The following is a 17,816-nucleotide window of genomic DNA, read 5'->3' on the forward strand; positions in this document are numbered from 1 at the left end:
TGAATCTTAACTTGATGAATTTTGATCTATATAAATCTAAAGTTAGTGGATGAATTTTTTCTATCATGTATTTAGAAGTTTTAATGGGTGTTTAAATTCATGTATTATGTTATTAGCAATTAATTTTTACGTACCAAATGTAGTTTAAAAAGGTTGCTAAATTTTATAGATGGATTTATTTTTATTCATGCAATTTAGAAATTTTAATTGATATTTAAATTCAAGTATTGTCAGTTAATTTTTATGTACCAAATGTAGTATTAAAATGTTGCTCATTTGTAGTTTTTCACCATAAAAAAAAAAAATTTGAATTATAAAAGTTTAGTTTTGAGAATAAAATTTTACTATCTTAAACTTTTATCCTAAATTTTATTTTCTTTAATTCTTTTGAGACTTGTCAAATCATTACAACAAATTGGTATCAAATATTACTTTTATAACAATTATAAAGTGTTTCAGAACAACGTGTATTGCATGTTCAACTCTAATTAGTAATAAAAAGCTTACCATCTTCATATAATTCCTTTTTACATTTTTTTTTTCACATATTTGAGTTAAAACTCAAAAGATATACTTATTTAGTGCTTGTTTGAGGGACATTTTTCCAAAAATAAGAATGGCATTTTCAATCGTTGGGCTCACCTCTCTAGACAAATTGTGAGAAGCAAGTCAAACTTGTCATGTCATGTCATGTCAGGTGGGGCTCAATAACGATTCTTTTTCTTCTAAAAATGGAGGAAAAATGGGAAACAGAGTTTAGATAATAATTTTATATTTTATTGCTAAAATAATTAACTTTTGAATGTCAAACTTTGATATAAATTAAAAAATACGTAAATTTACTTATAAGTGAACTCGTTAAGCTAATTTGAATAATTTTTGGGTCGCTAAAAATATGTAAATGACATCCACAAAAGAAAAGAATATGCCCGTGGTTGCGTTCGCTCTTGGGTTTGTGGACTTTGCGGATTGCACTTCCCCACTCCATCCCACGTCCCCTCACCTCCTCCAATATTCCTCAATTTTGGTCCCCAATTACCATTTTGCAAGAACCATGTCCTTCTGTGGGCAGCTACAATTACCTTCTTTGATTTACCAATTAATCTCGTGCTGGTATGCTCTTTCTTTATTATATTATAGGGGACTGTTTGCGTAAAAATTTGATTGCAAAATTAATCTGCTTATATTTTTCCTGTTGAAAGTGAGATATTATTGTTTAATTTTGACTTTAAGAAGCAAGGATTGGAAAGAATATTAACCTGCCTAAAAAATTGCATAAACTCTGATTCAAATTTTTAGTCACTTCTTTATAATTTCCGGAATTTTTTGTCTTTTTTGTTGCATTATTTTCTGGGTTATTATGATTACCAATCTGGAAACCTTTTTCATGATTTGATTGTTTTTTTTGACAGCCCACTTCAAAAATAATTCTAATACTATTAAAAACTAAGATCATGTTTGGTCTTGCTTTTTTTATAGAAAACAAAAAAGAAACCATTTTTTTGCTTTTCTAAGCTTGACCAAACATGATTTAAGTGAAGTTATTGGGCTGCAGGTAGCATCATTTGTGGAGGAGGAGGAGTGAGCGAGTGATTTTACGGCTTCAAGAAATTCATTATTGATTTGTGGAGGAAACGGATTGATGTCGCTGAGAATAAAGATGGTTGTAGATAATTTTGTGCAGGAGCTGAAGGAGGCCCTGGATGCTGACATACAGGACAGAATTATGAAGGAGAGGGAGATGCAGAGTTACATTGAGGAGCGTGAGCGTGAAGTTGCTGAGCGCGAAGCAGCCTGGAAGGCTGAACTCTCTCGTCGTGAGGTACCCAAGTTACAGGTGTATTAATGAAATTGAAATACGAGTTTTGAGGATGTTAAGAACTGTGAACTGAAGTAGTTGAGATAGAACGATGAAAGGAATTTGAAAACTTATATAAATTTTCCCTGTAAGAATTACAAAGAAAATGATCCAATTTATAGTATCAGAACTGGAACAAGAAACCAAACCCGATCCCCATGCTTACCCAATGATACAAATAACCATAATGGGGAAAAATGTTATACTAGTTACACAATTAAAACAAACGAAGTATGAAAAATATCAAAGTATCACTAACGTATAAATATTTTTATTATCTTTAAAAGAGGAGATAAGCTGTTAATATTTATATATAATTTGACTATGTAATATAATATATTCACAGAAGATTTTCTGATTGCTGGTTGTAAGTCATTGCCTGATGCTATGATATAATAAGTAACATCCTTATAATCCACCTCTATGACGCTTTGCAAATCCATCTTTTGCAAAAGAGAGTGTAAGTATAGCAAATTAAGTGTTTAGTTGAAGAGTTGGTTGAGATATTTTTACATGGAAAAGTTTTTGGGCATCTGACCGTGGGGATGCTGCTAGTAGTTTTCAATTTACTTTTTTCAACTAGTTCGTCCTTCGTCCTGAGAATTTGTTGTGCACCTTTCTTTTTCTAGATCATTAGCGTAGGTACCATTCTTCATGTAACTGGTTTGATATGTTTATTATTAATAGACAGCCACGATTGACAAAATTTTTATTCAGTTTCAAAGTCTGCTTAAGTGGGATATCTATTTGTTCTAGACCTGCTATAATGTTGTGTTTTGTTTTGAAGAAGGTGCAGAGAACCACGTTAAGAAAATAAATGCATAGTCACCACCTTATATTTAAAGGCTTGGTATTCGTTTCTTGGGCATACTGGGATGGATAGAAAATGTAACAGAGTGATGGTATGTTCGAGAGGATTGGATAGTATTGGACATTATTGAGGAAGAAAAAAGGTTAAAGTCTTGTTCGTTGTATTTTCGATTGTCCACCGGTGCATACTAGACATGCAATGACAATATAGACTTGCATAGATCATTATGGGTATCTTCCATAATTGTGGGTAGAACCTTCGCTTTTCATGGTACATTTGGGTGGGAAAGGGGGAAGTATTAAGGAAAATCTTAAATGCATATTGGAGCAGGTGGAAGAGCCATGATACACTGAAACTGGAAAACTTGATAATATTTTGCACATCTCTACACGCATCATTTATAGACTCATCAAACTTGTCTACATAAATTTGACCATCAGCATGCTTTTTGACGCTGTTCTAACAATTTTCTAGACCTGAGCATTACATTATGAGGATACAATTTCTTCGCACTGGAGAATAACGGAATAAGAGATTATCCTCTGTGGTGCAAAATGAAACTTGTGTTATACCTAGACCTTGAACTTGTATCTTGAGTTCTGAATGTAGCAGCTTTTTTAAGATTTAGTTGACTTCGTTTGATTGTACAATATGGAAGGTAGATTGGCCTTTCGCCTCCAAGTATGCTTGGGGATTTCTTCTTTTTGCTTTCAATAACTCATTTGGGTAGGTCCGAAAGTAACATTGCCATGTTTAATGATTCATGTTACCAAATATATCTTTCCTGCATTGGACTTCCCGAACCATAATTCTTCAGTTTCTGTTTGCAATCCATGTCTTTTGGTTAGCGAATTTCTTCACTTTCTTTTTATAGCTCCATTTGGTGCTACTGGCAGAACTCGGAACTAAGAGCATGTTTGGCTAAACATGTTTTGAAAATAGTTACTTAATAGTAACAGTTAAGCTTAGTCAAACACGCTTTAATACCTATTTCTATGTATTAAACCACCTAATTTATCTTCCCACATTTGGGCTTACCCATGGTCACATGGTTGTGGAAGGCTGTTGAAGAAATACATAAACGCCTTCCTCATAAAGGTGTTTTGCTTCTGATGAAAATCAGTAGACAAATTATAATTAGCTCTTTTTGTGTGTTTTATTTTCAATGGCTATTATTTGTCAAAAAGATGATGATTGGAATTGTTCTGAGTCCTTGTTTTCGACGTGTAGGTTGATGTTATCTATTTGTTACAAATTTTTAGTTTTGATATGATATCTGAGTGTGACATTGTTGTACTCTAGGGTGAGATTGCTAGGCAAGAAACACGGCTAAAGATTGAAAGAGAGAATCTCGAGAAAGAGAAAAGTGTGCTTATGGGAACCGCGTCAAATCAAGATAATCAAGATGGAGCTCTTGAAATAACAGTAAGCGGCGAGAAGTATCGTTGCCTTAGGTTCGCAAAGGCGAAGAAATGAGGTACACAAATCCTTATTTATTATACTAGCTCATTATGACATGTTTTTAGGGATAAATGAGTTAATATTGGACAGTGTTAAGGAAGAGAAATGAGCTAAAATCTTGTTTATTAATTCTCTAGTCGTACTTTAAACTTTGTACCGAACATGCACTTACTGGTTTAGAAATCAATTGGATGCTCTTAGTCTTGTAAATGAAAAATTGCAGATACTTGATAATTTAAACTGACTCTCACTGAGCTTGTATTCAAATTATTCAGCAAATTTTATTTGTATAAACAAATTTTGGGACAATATTATTTGTAGTAGCGTGGATAATGATTTCCAATCTTCAAAAGAGAGGTCGCGGGTCTTCAACCTACTTGACAATGTTAGTAGAGATCCATAGGGATGAAAATCGTTAGGGATGGCAATGGGCAGGTTCGGGGCGCCCCACCCTTCTTCTGTTTGTTGTCTTGTTTAATTTTTTTTTTCATTTATTATTATTATACATTTTCAAAATTTCGAGTTATGCTATTATTAGAGAATAAAATACAAATTCAAAATGGGATTTTAACGATTGAATTGTCTAAAAATAAAATTATTTTTATTATTATTTTTTTCTCTTTTCGGCCAATCCTTTTGGGCTGGTTTTTTAACCATCACTAAAAATAAATTGTTAATTGAAAGTTAAAAAGTTAAACTTTGTTTTAAAATGACTATTATACCCTTGCTTCACGTCAAGAAGACAAAAAATATGTCAATGCAATAACATAGAATATGAAACAAAAAGAAAATGAAACACAAAGTCCAACTGATTTCATCTGCCATCCCACCGCTAACATCCCATTTTTATCGCCACGGGCAACTCCATACCACCTGAAAATCGAAGCCAAAATGGGAATAAAAATCGAATTCCAATATCCCCTTCTAAGCTTTCCAATTCACCAATGGGTTCCTCTCGAATTAAAGTTCTCGATTTTAACTAGTGTTTGTCAGGAATTTGGCGATAAATACTTGGCACATTATGAAGATTATGCGGAAAGTGAGTCTTGAACAAAATATTTGAAAAAATACAAGAAATGGTAAGATCAAAATGGGAGCAATCTCTATTTTTGATTAATAAAAAAAATCGTCCGCGGATAATAGGAAACTCGAAATGTGTCGGACAGTATTTTTGACAATTCATCTAACACATTAATGGATAATATTTCGACGGATATAAAAGACATTATAGATTCATGGCCTTATCTAAGATTACTTGTTTAGTTCATTGTGTTTAGGGATATAGTGATGTGTTGATCATTGATCTTATGGGTATGAGCTCATACATAGTCTACTAAGAAAGTACCCATTTAAATTGTTCAAAAATATTATTTATAATTACATTTCGTAAGATTCACAATTTATTACTCATTAGCTATTCAGACATGTCATATGATTCTCAACTTATAAGCACTGCTTAATAAGTAACAAATTTTGAAATCTTAACTACTCAATTTGCAAAGATCTTGTTCCTTTGAGCACGTTTGGCAATAAATTATTACATGTCTTTAAAAGAAGAGTTGTAAATGCTACGTTAGAACGTATAGAAGAGTTGTAAATACTACGTATGAAAATCGAACAACACTAGATTTTGCTAGTCGAACCGTCCAATCATATTTAGTGTGCAGTACTAAATGTACACAGTTACTACTAAGTGGGATTAAAGTGCTATTAAACAAAAGTTGAGGGAACGAAAAGCAGATATTCACTTCACAAAAACTCGACAACGGTTACGCACGAACATGGGGTCGGTTCGAACTTCGAACAATATTGTGGCTGCCTCGACTCACTATGCTGACTGTTCTTGCTCGCATGGGCCCACTGAAACCAAGCTAGAGAGAGGGAGAGAGAGCATTCATTGACTACTGCTTTGTGGGCTGCTTTTCGTTTCAGTTTTCATCTGAAAATTAGTTTCTGTTCCAAAAAAAAAAAAAAACTCATTTTATTGACACAGTGACCAAAATTGTGATTACACCTCTTCACTTTTTGATGGTAAGCTTCTTTTTTCTGTTTATTATTATTATTATTTTCTTTTTTTACGATATTATTGTTATTCTCTCTCTAAACACTTGTAATTATGTATCTGTGGCATCCAATGTTTTGATGTCGGCAAACGGATTTCTTTATTTTTATCAATTTTCTGAAAATTGGTGAAATATTTAGGCTTTTTATTAGTCTTGTGAAGTACCCAAAAATTAGGTTTTTAGGGCTTTGGCAACAAGGTATAATTGTTCTATATGCGGCTAAAATTTTGCATCAAAATATTTTATTAGTGAGGCAGTTCATTTGGTTATTTTCTGCATTTTTTTGTTTCAAATGTATGTATAATTTTGTTAATTTTCTATCTAATTTTGTGTATTGCTTGATGCATAAATACACATATTGATAGAAATGCACAGATACACAGTTATTGTTTTACCAGCTTGGGTTTGGGTATGGATAATTTTGTTGATTTTCTGTATGATTTTATACATCTCTTGATGCATAGATAAACACACATATATTGAAATGCACAATTGTACTGATTGATGTTACTATGTTTTTCTATACGAAATATGCAACTTAAGTTTTGCTTCAAGATGTTTTACCTCTGAAGCAGTTCATCTGGTAATTTTGTAGATTTTCTATATAATTTTATTAAATTTCTTGGTGCGAAAATGCATTTTTTGTTTAAAGGCATGCAACTGTTTATTTTCTTTCCAAATTAGGCACGACTTGCAGCTAAAGAAGCAAGTTCTCTGCCTCACTTTTTATTTTTTCGTCTTACTAAATTCAAATGTATAACTACAATTTAGTATGCCCATAATTTCTGCTATCTTAAGCCCTGTTCGAGCCTCCTTTTTTCTAAAACTCTTTTTTCCAAAAACTCATTTTCAACCGCACGTTCTCCCAAACCCAAAGTCTTTCCCTAATTTTTAACCACACATTCTCAAAAAAAAAAATAAAAATTCACTATTGCAAAACATATTTCCCCCAAAAAAATGGGGCTCAAACAGAGGCTAAGTTAGATATCGACGTAAAGTATATGTCGGAAAGATTTTATCACAGTTTCCATAACATAATGCTGACTAAGTTCCTCTTAAATTGTGATCTTTGAGTTCTTGAGTGCTTTTACAAAAACTTCAGCAAGTGTAAGGTGATTAAGAAATCAATTAAATGGTTATGTAAAGTTTTTCGGTTGAATAGATAAAGACTGCAATTCTTCGATCCTTGTTTTAGGTATTCGTCACCAACCTTGCAGTTGCATCCAAGTGTTAGGCCAGTGTTGAGGACTGAGGAGTACCACCCCTAAAGAACCTAACCATTCTCTTTGAAGTGTCTTGAAACGCTATTCGTACTGTTTAGGGGTGTGAAACCTTGAGACTATAGCTCCTGGTTGGCCAATTTGATTTGGCTGATTTTTCTTTTTCTTGCAAAACTATATAATGCGTGTCCGAATTTTCAAAGTAGATCACATTTTGACGATAAGATTCATTTCCATTTTGGTCATCATGTATACTTTAGTGCCATGCATTGAATTGACTTGTCCATGCGTTTATGGGAACAGGTGTCTATCTGATAATGCTTTAGCAATGAATTCACTTTTACACCTACTTCTATGTTAACTGAAAGCAATAAGCTTAATGGTTAGAAAGGGAACCAACAAAAGAATGGGTTGGATTGTTGATCATCCGAAGGTAAGAAAGGAATTTCAGATACTGGACCTGCAGTGAAAAATACAGAAGGAAGAGTCAATGAGAAGGATACACTAGGAGAGGCACTTCCAAATAGTAACCACACAGTCATGCCTCAAACAAAGAGCAGGATTGATACAAGTCACGTACCAGACGAGAAGAGAAGTAAGAAAAAATTTAAGAAATCTTTTAGAAGGGAAAACAGAAGCATTGATGCAGCACAGAATGAAAAGCCGGCACCTGAAGAAGGCAAGACTTGTATGCCTACAGTTGAAGTTTCTGATGTGAGAGACAAAAATGAAATTGCTCCTGAGAGTAATCGCAGCCCTCAGAATTTGAATAGTTTTGTTGATTCACAGAATGAATTGCATGCAGAAAACAGAATGGGTAATGCAGAGTTTCTGGATACTGAGCTTTTTAAGTGGATGAGGACATGTGCTTTTGCCGTATCAAAGGCATCTATTGAATGGGCAGAGAGGTACAAACCAATGTTTGTCACTCTCAAAACTGAAGTACTAAGGGCACATGATTATGGTCGAAGGATGATTGAGCTTGTGCAACCAATTGTCTTCAGATTGATTATGTATTTTGGTAATACAATGCTTCTTCTGTTGATGGCTTGGTTGGACTGTTTTATCAGAGGCATGGAATCCTTGCTCCGCATGGGGACAACATCAGTTTTCTCTATCATTTGGTTTGGTGTCCTCTCAACAGTTGCAATGGTCGGAATGACGAAGTTTCTCATAATACTGGTAAGCGGTAATCTTTAAAAATGACCTATACTTATATCTTTTTGGAAGGAAAAACCTCAGAAAAGATGTGGACTAGAAGTTGCCTAGTTTTCTGCTTCAATTTTCTATTATGTTGGGAATAGCTGCTAATTGAAGGTTTAATTGTGAATTATCTATCAAGTATGTTTCTTATTTGCTTTTTATGGACTGTTCAGGTAATCACTGCTGTAATTGGATTGTTCACTGGTTTTGCCCTTGCAAGTGTGTTTATTTTCTTCTCTGGAGCGACTTTCTTGTGGTTATATGGAAGCTTTTGGACAAGTGGACTTATTATGACTTTCGCAGCAGGTGAACATTTATCTCAGAATACTTGGCAATTTTCACCATCTAGATTCGTACCCTTATCTCCTATACATAAAATCACTTGGCATGATGTTTAATTACTATTGGCACTGATATTGGTGGTTTATGGAACTGCAGGATTGGCATTCATACTGAGCCATGATCGCATTGCATTGTCTATTATGACCGTGTATTCAATGTATTGTGCATGGACATATGTTGGATGGCTTGGCGTGCTTATTGGCCTGAATTTATCATTTATTTCAAGTGATATTCTTCTATACGTCCTAAGGAATACTTTAGAACAAAGAAGGCCCAACATTCATGAAGAACAAGCAGCTGGAATGCAAGGTGAACCATCCTTTTTTTCCCATGAGTCGATGCATGCTTCATCCAGTGGAACTGGTACAGATGTACCAGATGATCGTAATCCTGGAATACCTTCAACTAGTGGATCTGATTCTGAAGTGACATCTGAAGATGAAGTTGTTAGGTTGTTGAACTGTAAAGATCATTATGCTGCATTGGGCTTGTTCCGGTTTCAGAACGTAGACCTCTCCATAATCAAGCGGGAATACAGGAAAAAGGTGAATGTCTTAATATTTCACTTTTATTATCGGGTAATTTACCTGAGAAATTTACAGTGTGGTCCAGTTGAGTGCTCTACCACCATGTTTGGTAAGACAAGGCTAGAGTGTTCTCTAAACAAGATTTTAACTTCTTTTTCTTATTTGATATCGTCCATTACAGTTCGCAAAACATGATCTACAAGTATGGATCTCGTTCTGTTGCAATAACTCAAGTCTAATGGAAATTCTTCAGAAAAAAGAAAGAAATCAAAAGAATCAAGAGTCTTTCTTTTCTTTTGGCTTTTTAATTGCACATTTGTTTGTGGTTATTAGGCAATGCTTGTCCATCCAGATAAAAATATGGGAAACGAGAAGGCTGCAGAAGCTTTCAAGAAACTTCAAAATGCTTATGAGGTATCTCTTTTTCTTAATTTTGTTCTCTTTCGTTAGATTGTTTCTATTAACTGAATTGTTGTGCCTGAATACATCTTACATCTTGTTTTCCAAGGTTTTGCTGGATTCCGCCAAGCGAAAAGAATATGATGATGAATTGAAGAGGGAAGAGCTGCTGAATTTTTTCCGAAATATCCAGAATGGTTCTCAAGAGGTTTGAGCTATAACCTATTCCACTTTCCTGAAATGACTTTTAAATTCCCAGGAACCCTTACGGCACCCAGTGCCTTGCATGCATCTGGTGGTTAATGATACATAAACCTAATCATTTAAAAAAAACTGTAGTTTTGCATATTGACTTCAATGTTCCATGCTGTTATTACTTAGATACGAGACTTTTAATGCCCTTCTTTTCGTCATCACCAGCTGACAATCTTTTATCCCTGTCAAGATATGCTGTTGATAAAATAATTCAGAGAATAAAAGCATTGAATGGTCATTCCATTATGCCAAACATAGCGATTCCGTTGTACCAAACATCATATTTTCTGTTCCCAGTCTTACTTGGCCACATTTTAATTGAGATTTCACAATTAGAGTTTCTGGTTTCAATCTACACCTTCAGCAGCAATAGTAGTTATGGATTTAGTTTCTGTTGATTGAACCATTTTTTAATTATTTTTTATTTCAATGTTCACAACCACACAAATAGAAAAGAAAATGAGGTTTCTATGCAGCGTGGAAAGAATCCTTCTATAGCTGACTTAGCATGCTTGCCCTTGTCTCCAGCATCTATGAACTTATATATTGTTAGTTTTACTTTAATTAGTTGCAGACTTATCATTCTTTTCAATTGCCTCATGCTTTCTCATGTTGCTTTTCCAGGGGCGGGGCTTCACTACCTCTAGCTTTGCACGCCCAGAAGCAGAAGGGGAGGACCCGCTTGGGGAGTTGAGAAGAATTGCGTGCAGGAAGTGTGGCTACTTTCATGTCTGGGTTCACACCAAGAAACCAAAATCTAGAGCAAGATGGTGCCAGGTTTTCCATTCTCTAATTTAGATTTGTGGATTTAGTTTTCCATGGGAAAAGGCATTTAAAGAAACTTCATCGGGGTCATTGCCAAAGATATATTTTTACATGCATTTTGATTTCTGTATTTTCTGTTCCCAAGGATTGTAAAGATTTTCATCAAGCTAAAGATGGGGACGGATGGGTCGAACAGTCCTTACAGCCTCTCTTCTTCGGAATACTGCAGAAGGTATGTACCAGAAGAAGAGCCATAAAGGTTCAATTTTTCAGCTTCTTGGTTTATTTGCTTCTAACTCCTTATTATATGTGCAGGTAGAACCTCCTGCTGCATATGTCTGTGCTGATGGCAAAATTTACGATGCAACTGAATGGTATATATGTCAGGTACGGTTTTCTCGCTTGACTGTATAAAGATAATGACTTGTTGCATTTTTTGCTGTCACTATAATTGAGTAGTATAGAAATATTGAATGTAGACCACTTGTTTGAAGTGTGTAAAATTTGGTGAAGGTATTGGCAGTCTAATTTTGATAGAAATAGCATTTTCCACATTGAATCGAGAGTTGAAAGATGGAAAATTGTTAGTAACTTCCTGATATAACAAAAGAAACAGAAGATAAAAGTTGTCACTAATCAAGAGTACAGGTTAGATGTGAAGGTAAAATGTAGTAGGCATGAAACAACGTTAATGGTATGCCCAGCAGTAACCAAAGAGATGGACCCCGTTCCTGTTCGGCTTTTAAAAAAGAAAAAAAAAGACTTTAATACACCCAAAGAGAAGCATGCTGGGCTAAGCTTTTACGGAAGTAAAAGTCCCGATTAAGAGACTTTAATTCGGTACATGTTTATATATACATGTATGTACACACACTTCAAGCAAAAAATGCTACTTATATGTGCTCCTTGGTGGTGGTTGCAGGGGATGAGATGCCCAGTCAACACTCACAAGCCTAGTTTTCATGTAAACACAAGTGTTATGTCAAAGAATAGCAATGGGAAGGGATCAAGTTCGGGACAAAGCAGAGGTGGGATTCCGACACATAATATGGAAGAGGCGATGACAGAGGAGGAATTCTTCGAGTGGTTCCAAAATGCTATGCAATCTGGCATGTTTGAAAATTTTTCTGGTAGTACTAGTACATCTGAGAGCCCACCTAACCGAAATGTTCCCAAAACCGGGGGTGGCAATAGTAGCAGCGTAGGCAACAAGAGAAAGAAAAAGGGAAAGAAGCAATGGTGAGCACACAGGAAATTAGTATGTTTACGGACCAAAAAGGTATACACGCCAAGTGCGTAGCGTCTGGTCTATTGTGAAACCAATCTTTTGACTCCTGCATTACTGTAATAGTGTGTACAGTATTTTGCCCAAATTCTGCTTGGGATTGAATTTTTGCTCAGGAAGTTGGTCATGAAGTGAATTACATGTGGCATGACTAGGGGTGTAAAATGGTCGGTGGGCCCAACCGTACCCTGTAGGTGTCTCATTCGTCAACCAACCCCATATTCGGGAATTTGTTGAACCCACAACTTATAAGCATTTAAGAGTACTACCAAACAAGCACTTAAGTTATGTAGATTCACAAACTACTAGTTGGAGTATTAAAGGAGAAAAATTTTGAAATATTGTGCATTGTATTGTCTAAATCATTCAAGTTCGACGTGTTTTGGTTTAAAACTAATGCAATATACCATACGAAATCCATAGTATTTTTGGTACCATATGGTATTATTGTACAAAAGATAAAATAATTCTCCCTATTTTGAGGCCTTAATTAGTGAATGAATCAGAAATAAGACTTACACAATAGACATACAGAAGAAATGAAAATAATCATAAAGTATACCATGCAAGTGCCCACACGTTATAACTGATTTTTTTTTAAAAATCATTAATAAATTAGAAATAACAGCGGACTTAAGTGTTTTTGTTTCTTACTTTTATGCTTAACTGTGTATCTTGATGAGTTACGGACTTAAGTAAATCTTAAACATTGTTTACCAACTAGTCGATGACAGATCTGATCCACGTAAAATATTGGAAAACTGAGGTACCAATTGATTAACCCGTATAACATAATAGAGAACTGATGTATTATAACTTACATTATCTTTTTACCAAGGCAGTTCAACACTTATAAGATAGGAATGTTACAATAACAGACAAAATATAGATCGGATCAGGACATATTATTGATAGTACTTCCTCAAGTGTTCAATATTCCACTGATGAGGCAATACCTTCCATGCCATGTCTTCTATTTCATAAGTGCCGGGTCGAGACTCTTCGCAGATGTGAAAAGGACCTTCCCAGTTCGGTCCAAGCACTCCAGACCCAATTGGCTTCGATGATTGGAAGACCCTTCTAAGGACGAGATCCCCCAGATAAAGAGTTTGATTTCTGACCTTAGAGTTGTAATAACAGGTCATCTTTCTTTGATACTTTGCCAATTTTATTTGAGAGAAATCCATCCTTTCTTCAAAGAGGTGAAGTTCATGCACTCGAGCTTCGTCGTTGGTGATCTCATTGAAATGTATCCGACGATAAGAGGGAATACCCACCTTGATAAGACTCATGGCTTCGGATCCATAGGTCATGGAGAAGGGTGTCTCACCTATTGCAGTTTGGCTGGTTGTTCGAATGGCCCATAGGAGATGGGGGAGTTCATCGACCCACGCCCCTTTCAAGGCGTCAAACTTTCTTTTCAGGGTATGCTTGATAGTTTTGTTTACTGCCTCGACCTGCCCATTTGCTTGGGGGTGGTGGGATGTTGAGAAGTCCTTCCTTATGCAGAGTTCGTCACATAAGTCTCGCATCTTTTTGTTGTCGAACTACCTTCCGTTGTCAGACACTAAAGAGTGGGGAATGTCGAACCTGCAAATGATATTTTTTCAAATGAACTTTGTGGTGTTCGCTTCAGTGATTTTTGCTAGAGGTTCAGCTTCAACCCACTTGGTGAAGTAGTCAATGGCAAAAGTGGCGCTTCCTCTTCCTTTTGGGAGTGGACCGATAAATTCTATGTCCCACTTGACGAACGGCCACAGGTTGGTGACCACGGAGAGGCTTTAAGAAGGGTGCCTTTGAATGTTTGAGAAGCGCTGGCACTTGTCACATCTTTGAACAAACTGGTTACCATAGACGCCCTCATGAATCTCCCTGAATATATACATGGCTTCTTCCCCTCCCACACATCGGAGAAGTGGGGAAGCGAAACCCCTTTTGTAGAGCATACCATCCTGGAGAACAAAGTGAGCAGCCCTCCTCCTCAATTTCTTCGACTCACTTTTCGAGGTTGACAGTGATTGATCTTTGAGGTAGGCCACGATGGGTTGCATCCAAAGTGGGGTGCCTTCAGTCCATAGTACCTATTCGCCTCTAGAGATAGAGGGCTTCGGTAAACGCTCAATTGGAACAATAATTAGTAGCTCCGAATCCTTACTGCTGGCTAGTTTGGACAGGGCGCCGACGTGTGTATTTTCGAGGCGTGGGACTTGAACTAATTCAAATCTCTTGAAGTGAGGGATTAGATTCATAACCAATTTCAAATACGCAGCTATGCTATTGTCTTTGGCTACAAACTTTCCGTTGACCTGACTTACTACAAGATTCGAGTTGCTACTTGCTAGGAGCATTTTCACTTACATCTATTTTGCTAGTATAAGGCCTGCTAGGAGGGCCTCATATTCCGCAGCGTTGTTCGATGCTTTAAAGTCGAACCTGACTACGCAGTTTAATTTATGGCCCTCTGGGCTTTCTAAAATAACTTCTGCTCCAGAGCCAGTCTCTCCTGACGTTTCATTCACAAATAGGTTCCATGTTAGGGGCTCGGCTGGTTCTATTGTCGCCTCCATTTCTGGGGCTTTGACAAACTCAACCACAAAATCTACGAGGGCTTGGCCTTTGATGGCGTTTCGAAGTCGGAACAGTAGGTCGAACTCGCTAAGTTTGATTGCCCATTTTAGCAAACGTCCCAAAGCATCTGTTCTCTGCAATACTTGTTTCAAGGGGAAGTAGGTGAAAACCTCAATTGAATGGGCTTGAAAGTACGACCTCAATTTCCTCGACGCTGTAACTAGGAAGAGTACAAGTTTCATCATATCTGGGTAGCGCGCCTTTGTTGGGAGGAGTGCCTTGCTAATATAATACACCGACAGTTGATGCGCGCTTTCCTCTTTGACAAGGACTACACTAATGGTCTGGTCTGAAACCGTCAAGTACAGCAGCAGTGACTCTTGTGGTTGTGGCTAGGATAGTAGAGGTGCTTCTTCAGTGCTTGGAAGGCTTCCTCGCATTCCCTCGTCCATTAGAATTTCTTCCCTTATTTCAAGACTTTGAAGAAGGGTAAGCTCTTATCATGGCCCTGGAAACGAAGTAGCTGAGCGCGGCTATTCGACCGTTGAGGCTTTGTACCTCCTTTAGCTTCTGAGGTGACCTCATTTCTAGTAGGGCCCTTATCTTTTTCGGATTCACCTCGATTCCTCTCCGGTTCACAATATATCCTAGAAACTGACCCGAAGCAACTCCAAATGTGCACTTGAGGGGGTTCAATTTTATGTTGTACTTCCTAAAAATCTGAAAGGTTTGTTCGAGGTGACTTACATGTTCTTTCGCCTGGAGGCTTTTAACTAGCATGTCGTCCACGGAGACTTCCATAGTTTTGCCAATGAGCTCGGCAAACATCATGTTAACCAACCTCTAATTAGTGGCTTTAGCATTTTTTAATCCGAATGGCATCACCTTATAGTAATACAATCCCCTGTCTGTGATGAACGATGTGGATTCTTCATCAGGTCGGAACATGGGTATCTGGTTGTACCCTGAGTATGCATTCATGAAACTCAAGAGCTCATGTCTAGCAATGGAGTCTACCAGTTGGTTAATTCTTGGGAGAGAGAAGTTGTCCTTAGGACATGCCTTATTTGGATTTGTGAAGTCTACGCACAGCCTCCATCTTCCACTTGGTTTTTTTACGAGGACAGGGTTGGATATCCACTTTGGGTAGAAAGCTTCTCTGATGAAGCCACTACGGCTGAGTTTATCAACTTCTTCTTTGAGCTCATCATATCGCTCCGAGTTGAGGGCTCGTCTTTTCTACCAATGTGGGGTACATGAGGAGTTGATGTTAAGGTAGTGGCAATTGATCCTTGGGGTCTATTCCTGCCATGTCTTCGTGTTTCCAGGCAAAGACATCTAGGTTCCTTTTCAGGAAGTTCATCACCTCTTCTTTCACCTCGGGGGGTAATGCTTTCCCTATTCGCAAGACCTGAGTTGAGTCTTCAGGGTTGATGGGGAAAGTTTTCAGTTCTTCCATTGGAGTTGTATTTGGTTCTGATTCGATAATTTGAGGATCCAACTCATTAAGAGGGTGCCTTTCTTCAGGGGCCTCTACCATGTTGACGTCTCCCTCCTGTTCGGAGGTACACCCTTGTTCAGGGGCGTCGAGCATTTCCACGTTCATGTCGGCGTCGTTGGCGACTTCTGTTATAATGACATTAACAGTGCGGGGCTCGAATTTTCGCAGAGAGTTGAAGTAACATACCCTTGAGCCCATTTGATCGCCTCGCACTGTAGCAATCACATGCTCAGCTGGGAACTTCATACACAAGTAATGGATAGATGTAACTGCCCAAAAATCTTTCAAGGCAGGTCGACCCAATACTTCATGGTAAGCTAATCTGTGGTCCACCACCAGGAACTCCATCAAGTGGTGGGCCACTAGGAGGGATGACCCCATCTCGATAGGTAGGGTAATTCGCCTTCTTGGGATGATGCTGTCACCAGTAAATCCAAATAGCGGGTCAGTCATGGGGATCAACTCATGTTCAATATGCATTTTATCAAATGTGGATCCAAACAGTATATTCACCGAGCTTCCATTGTCGACGAGTATGCGTTTGAGTCCGTCTCGAGCCACTACGGCTCTTACTACCAACGCGTCACAATGGGGGTGGTGAACTCCTTGTGCATCTTCTTGAGAGAAAGTGATCGGGGTCATCCTATTGGCCTTTTGGGTCTGATTGACTATGTAAGTAATCATTGGAGGATCCTTTGCTTCCTTTGTGTAGTTCTTCTGGGTGTTCCTGGTGTTGCCCCCGATGTTAGGTTCTACAATGATTGTATCAATTTCCTTGATAACTTGGCCTCCAAACGGGGCCTGATCCCTACGCCTGAATTCTTCTCTGTCCCTGGATTCTCTTCTCCGGGGGCATTGGTCTCTATATCGCCTATCTTCCCTATTCGGAGAGGTGGACCTGCGTGTGTATTCACTCCTTGATGAGTGTGGGTTATTTCGGTTCGAGGATCGAGGAGCATCCCTACATTCGCTGGTGTCGTGTCCGTAAAGTTGGTGAAAGGTGAAGAACCTTGCCCCTTCCAATGGCCTGTTTGATCGCTTATTCTTCTTCTTTCGATTGTTTGTTCTCCCGAATGGTCCTGCTTCGGTAGTAGCATTTTCATATGCCAGCACTGGCACTGCATTTAGAGTGGCTAAAGCCAATGCCCGTCCAGATATGGGGCTACTGTGTGACCGGCCTAGGTCCATTGCTGGGTGACGAGGTGTGCGGCTGGTCCTTGACCCATTTGCCTCTGAGGTGAGGGAAATCCCTAAGCCGCACATTTTCGATGGTCAATCATCTCCTCGTTGACGATTTTCACCCTCATCATTTCAACTAGCTTGTCGTAGGTGTTAGGATTCTTGCTGCGTACATCTCTCCAGAACAAAGTGTTCATGTTGAGGCCATCTTTCAAAGCTGAAAGAGCTTCTCTGTCAGTGACTTACTCGCACTATGTGATTTCATCGATGAATCTGGCGAGATAGCTTTTCAGTGCCTCGTCAGGAGCTTGTCTCATATCTTGCAGGCGTTGCATTGGGGCCTCTCATTTCCTTCGTGAAAGGTATTGGTTTAGAAATG

At 37.7% G+C, this 17,816-nt stretch overlaps 2 protein-coding genes across 4 annotated transcripts; both read left to right on the forward strand.

The window, feature by feature from the left end:
• Positions 1 to 919: 919 nt before the first annotated feature.
• On the forward strand, positions 920 to 4,400 carry LOC111371567. Of its 2 annotated transcripts, none has more exons than XM_022993626.1 (3): positions 920 to 1,113; positions 1,452 to 1,822; positions 3,972 to 4,400. In XM_022993626.1, the coding sequence occupies exons 2-3, from the start codon at positions 1,643 to 1,645 to the stop codon at positions 4,143 to 4,145; spliced, it is 354 nt and encodes a 117-aa protein (XP_022849394.1). In that variant the 5' UTR covers positions 920 to 1,113; positions 1,452 to 1,642; the 3' UTR covers positions 4,146 to 4,400. The 2 variants fall into 2 exon arrangements, with proteins under 2 accessions (XP_022849394.1, XP_022849393.1); XM_022993625.1 differs by having other exon boundaries at positions 921 to 1,113; positions 1,556 to 1,822.
• Positions 4,401 to 5,729: 1,329 nt separating this feature from the next.
• On the forward strand, positions 5,730 to 12,528 carry LOC111371569. Of its 2 annotated transcripts, none has more exons than XM_022993627.1 (10): positions 5,730 to 6,161; positions 7,717 to 8,595; positions 8,790 to 8,922; positions 9,055 to 9,503; positions 9,819 to 9,899; positions 9,994 to 10,092; positions 10,764 to 10,916; positions 11,050 to 11,136; positions 11,220 to 11,291; positions 11,827 to 12,528. In XM_022993627.1, the coding sequence occupies exons 2-10, from the start codon at positions 7,954 to 7,956 to the stop codon at positions 12,145 to 12,147; spliced, it is 2,037 nt and encodes a 678-aa protein (XP_022849395.1). In that variant the 5' UTR covers positions 5,730 to 6,161; positions 7,717 to 7,953; the 3' UTR covers positions 12,148 to 12,528. The 2 variants fall into 2 exon arrangements, with proteins under 2 accessions (XP_022849395.1, XP_022849396.1); XM_022993628.1 differs by lacking the exon at positions 5,730 to 6,161 and adding an exon at positions 6,243 to 6,391.
• Positions 12,529 to 17,816: the final 5,288 nt, after the last annotated feature.

This window comes from Olea europaea, chromosome 22, assembly GCF_002742605.1.
Source record: "Olea europaea var. sylvestris chromosome 22, O_europaea_v1, whole genome shotgun sequence".
Classification (NCBI taxonomy): Eukaryota; Viridiplantae; Streptophyta; class Magnoliopsida; order Lamiales; family Oleaceae; genus Olea; species Olea europaea.

What these genes read in the sequence shown, in the direction of transcription:
- LOC111371567 (XM_022993626.1), top strand. Translation starts at nt 1,643, where the DNA reads ATGTCGCTGAGAATAAAGATGGTTGTAGATAATTTTGTGCAGGAGCTG. An exon ending in CTGAACTCTCTCGTCGTGAG is followed by an intron (nt 1,823 to 3,971) that starts GTACCCAAGTTA and finishes GTTGTACTCTAG; the next exon opens with GGTGAGATTGCTAGGCAAGA.
- LOC111371569 (XM_022993627.1), top strand. Translation starts at nt 7,954, where the DNA reads ATGCCTCAAACAAAGAGCAGGATTGATACAAGTCACGTACCAGACGAG. An exon ending in TATTATGACTTTCGCAGCAG is followed by an intron (nt 8,923 to 9,054) that starts GTGAACATTTAT and finishes ATGGAACTGCAG; the next exon opens with GATTGGCATTCATACTGAGC. An exon ending in CTAGAGCAAGATGGTGCCAG is followed by an intron (nt 10,917 to 11,049) that starts GTTTTCCATTCT and finishes TCTGTTCCCAAG; the next exon opens with GATTGTAAAGATTTTCATCA.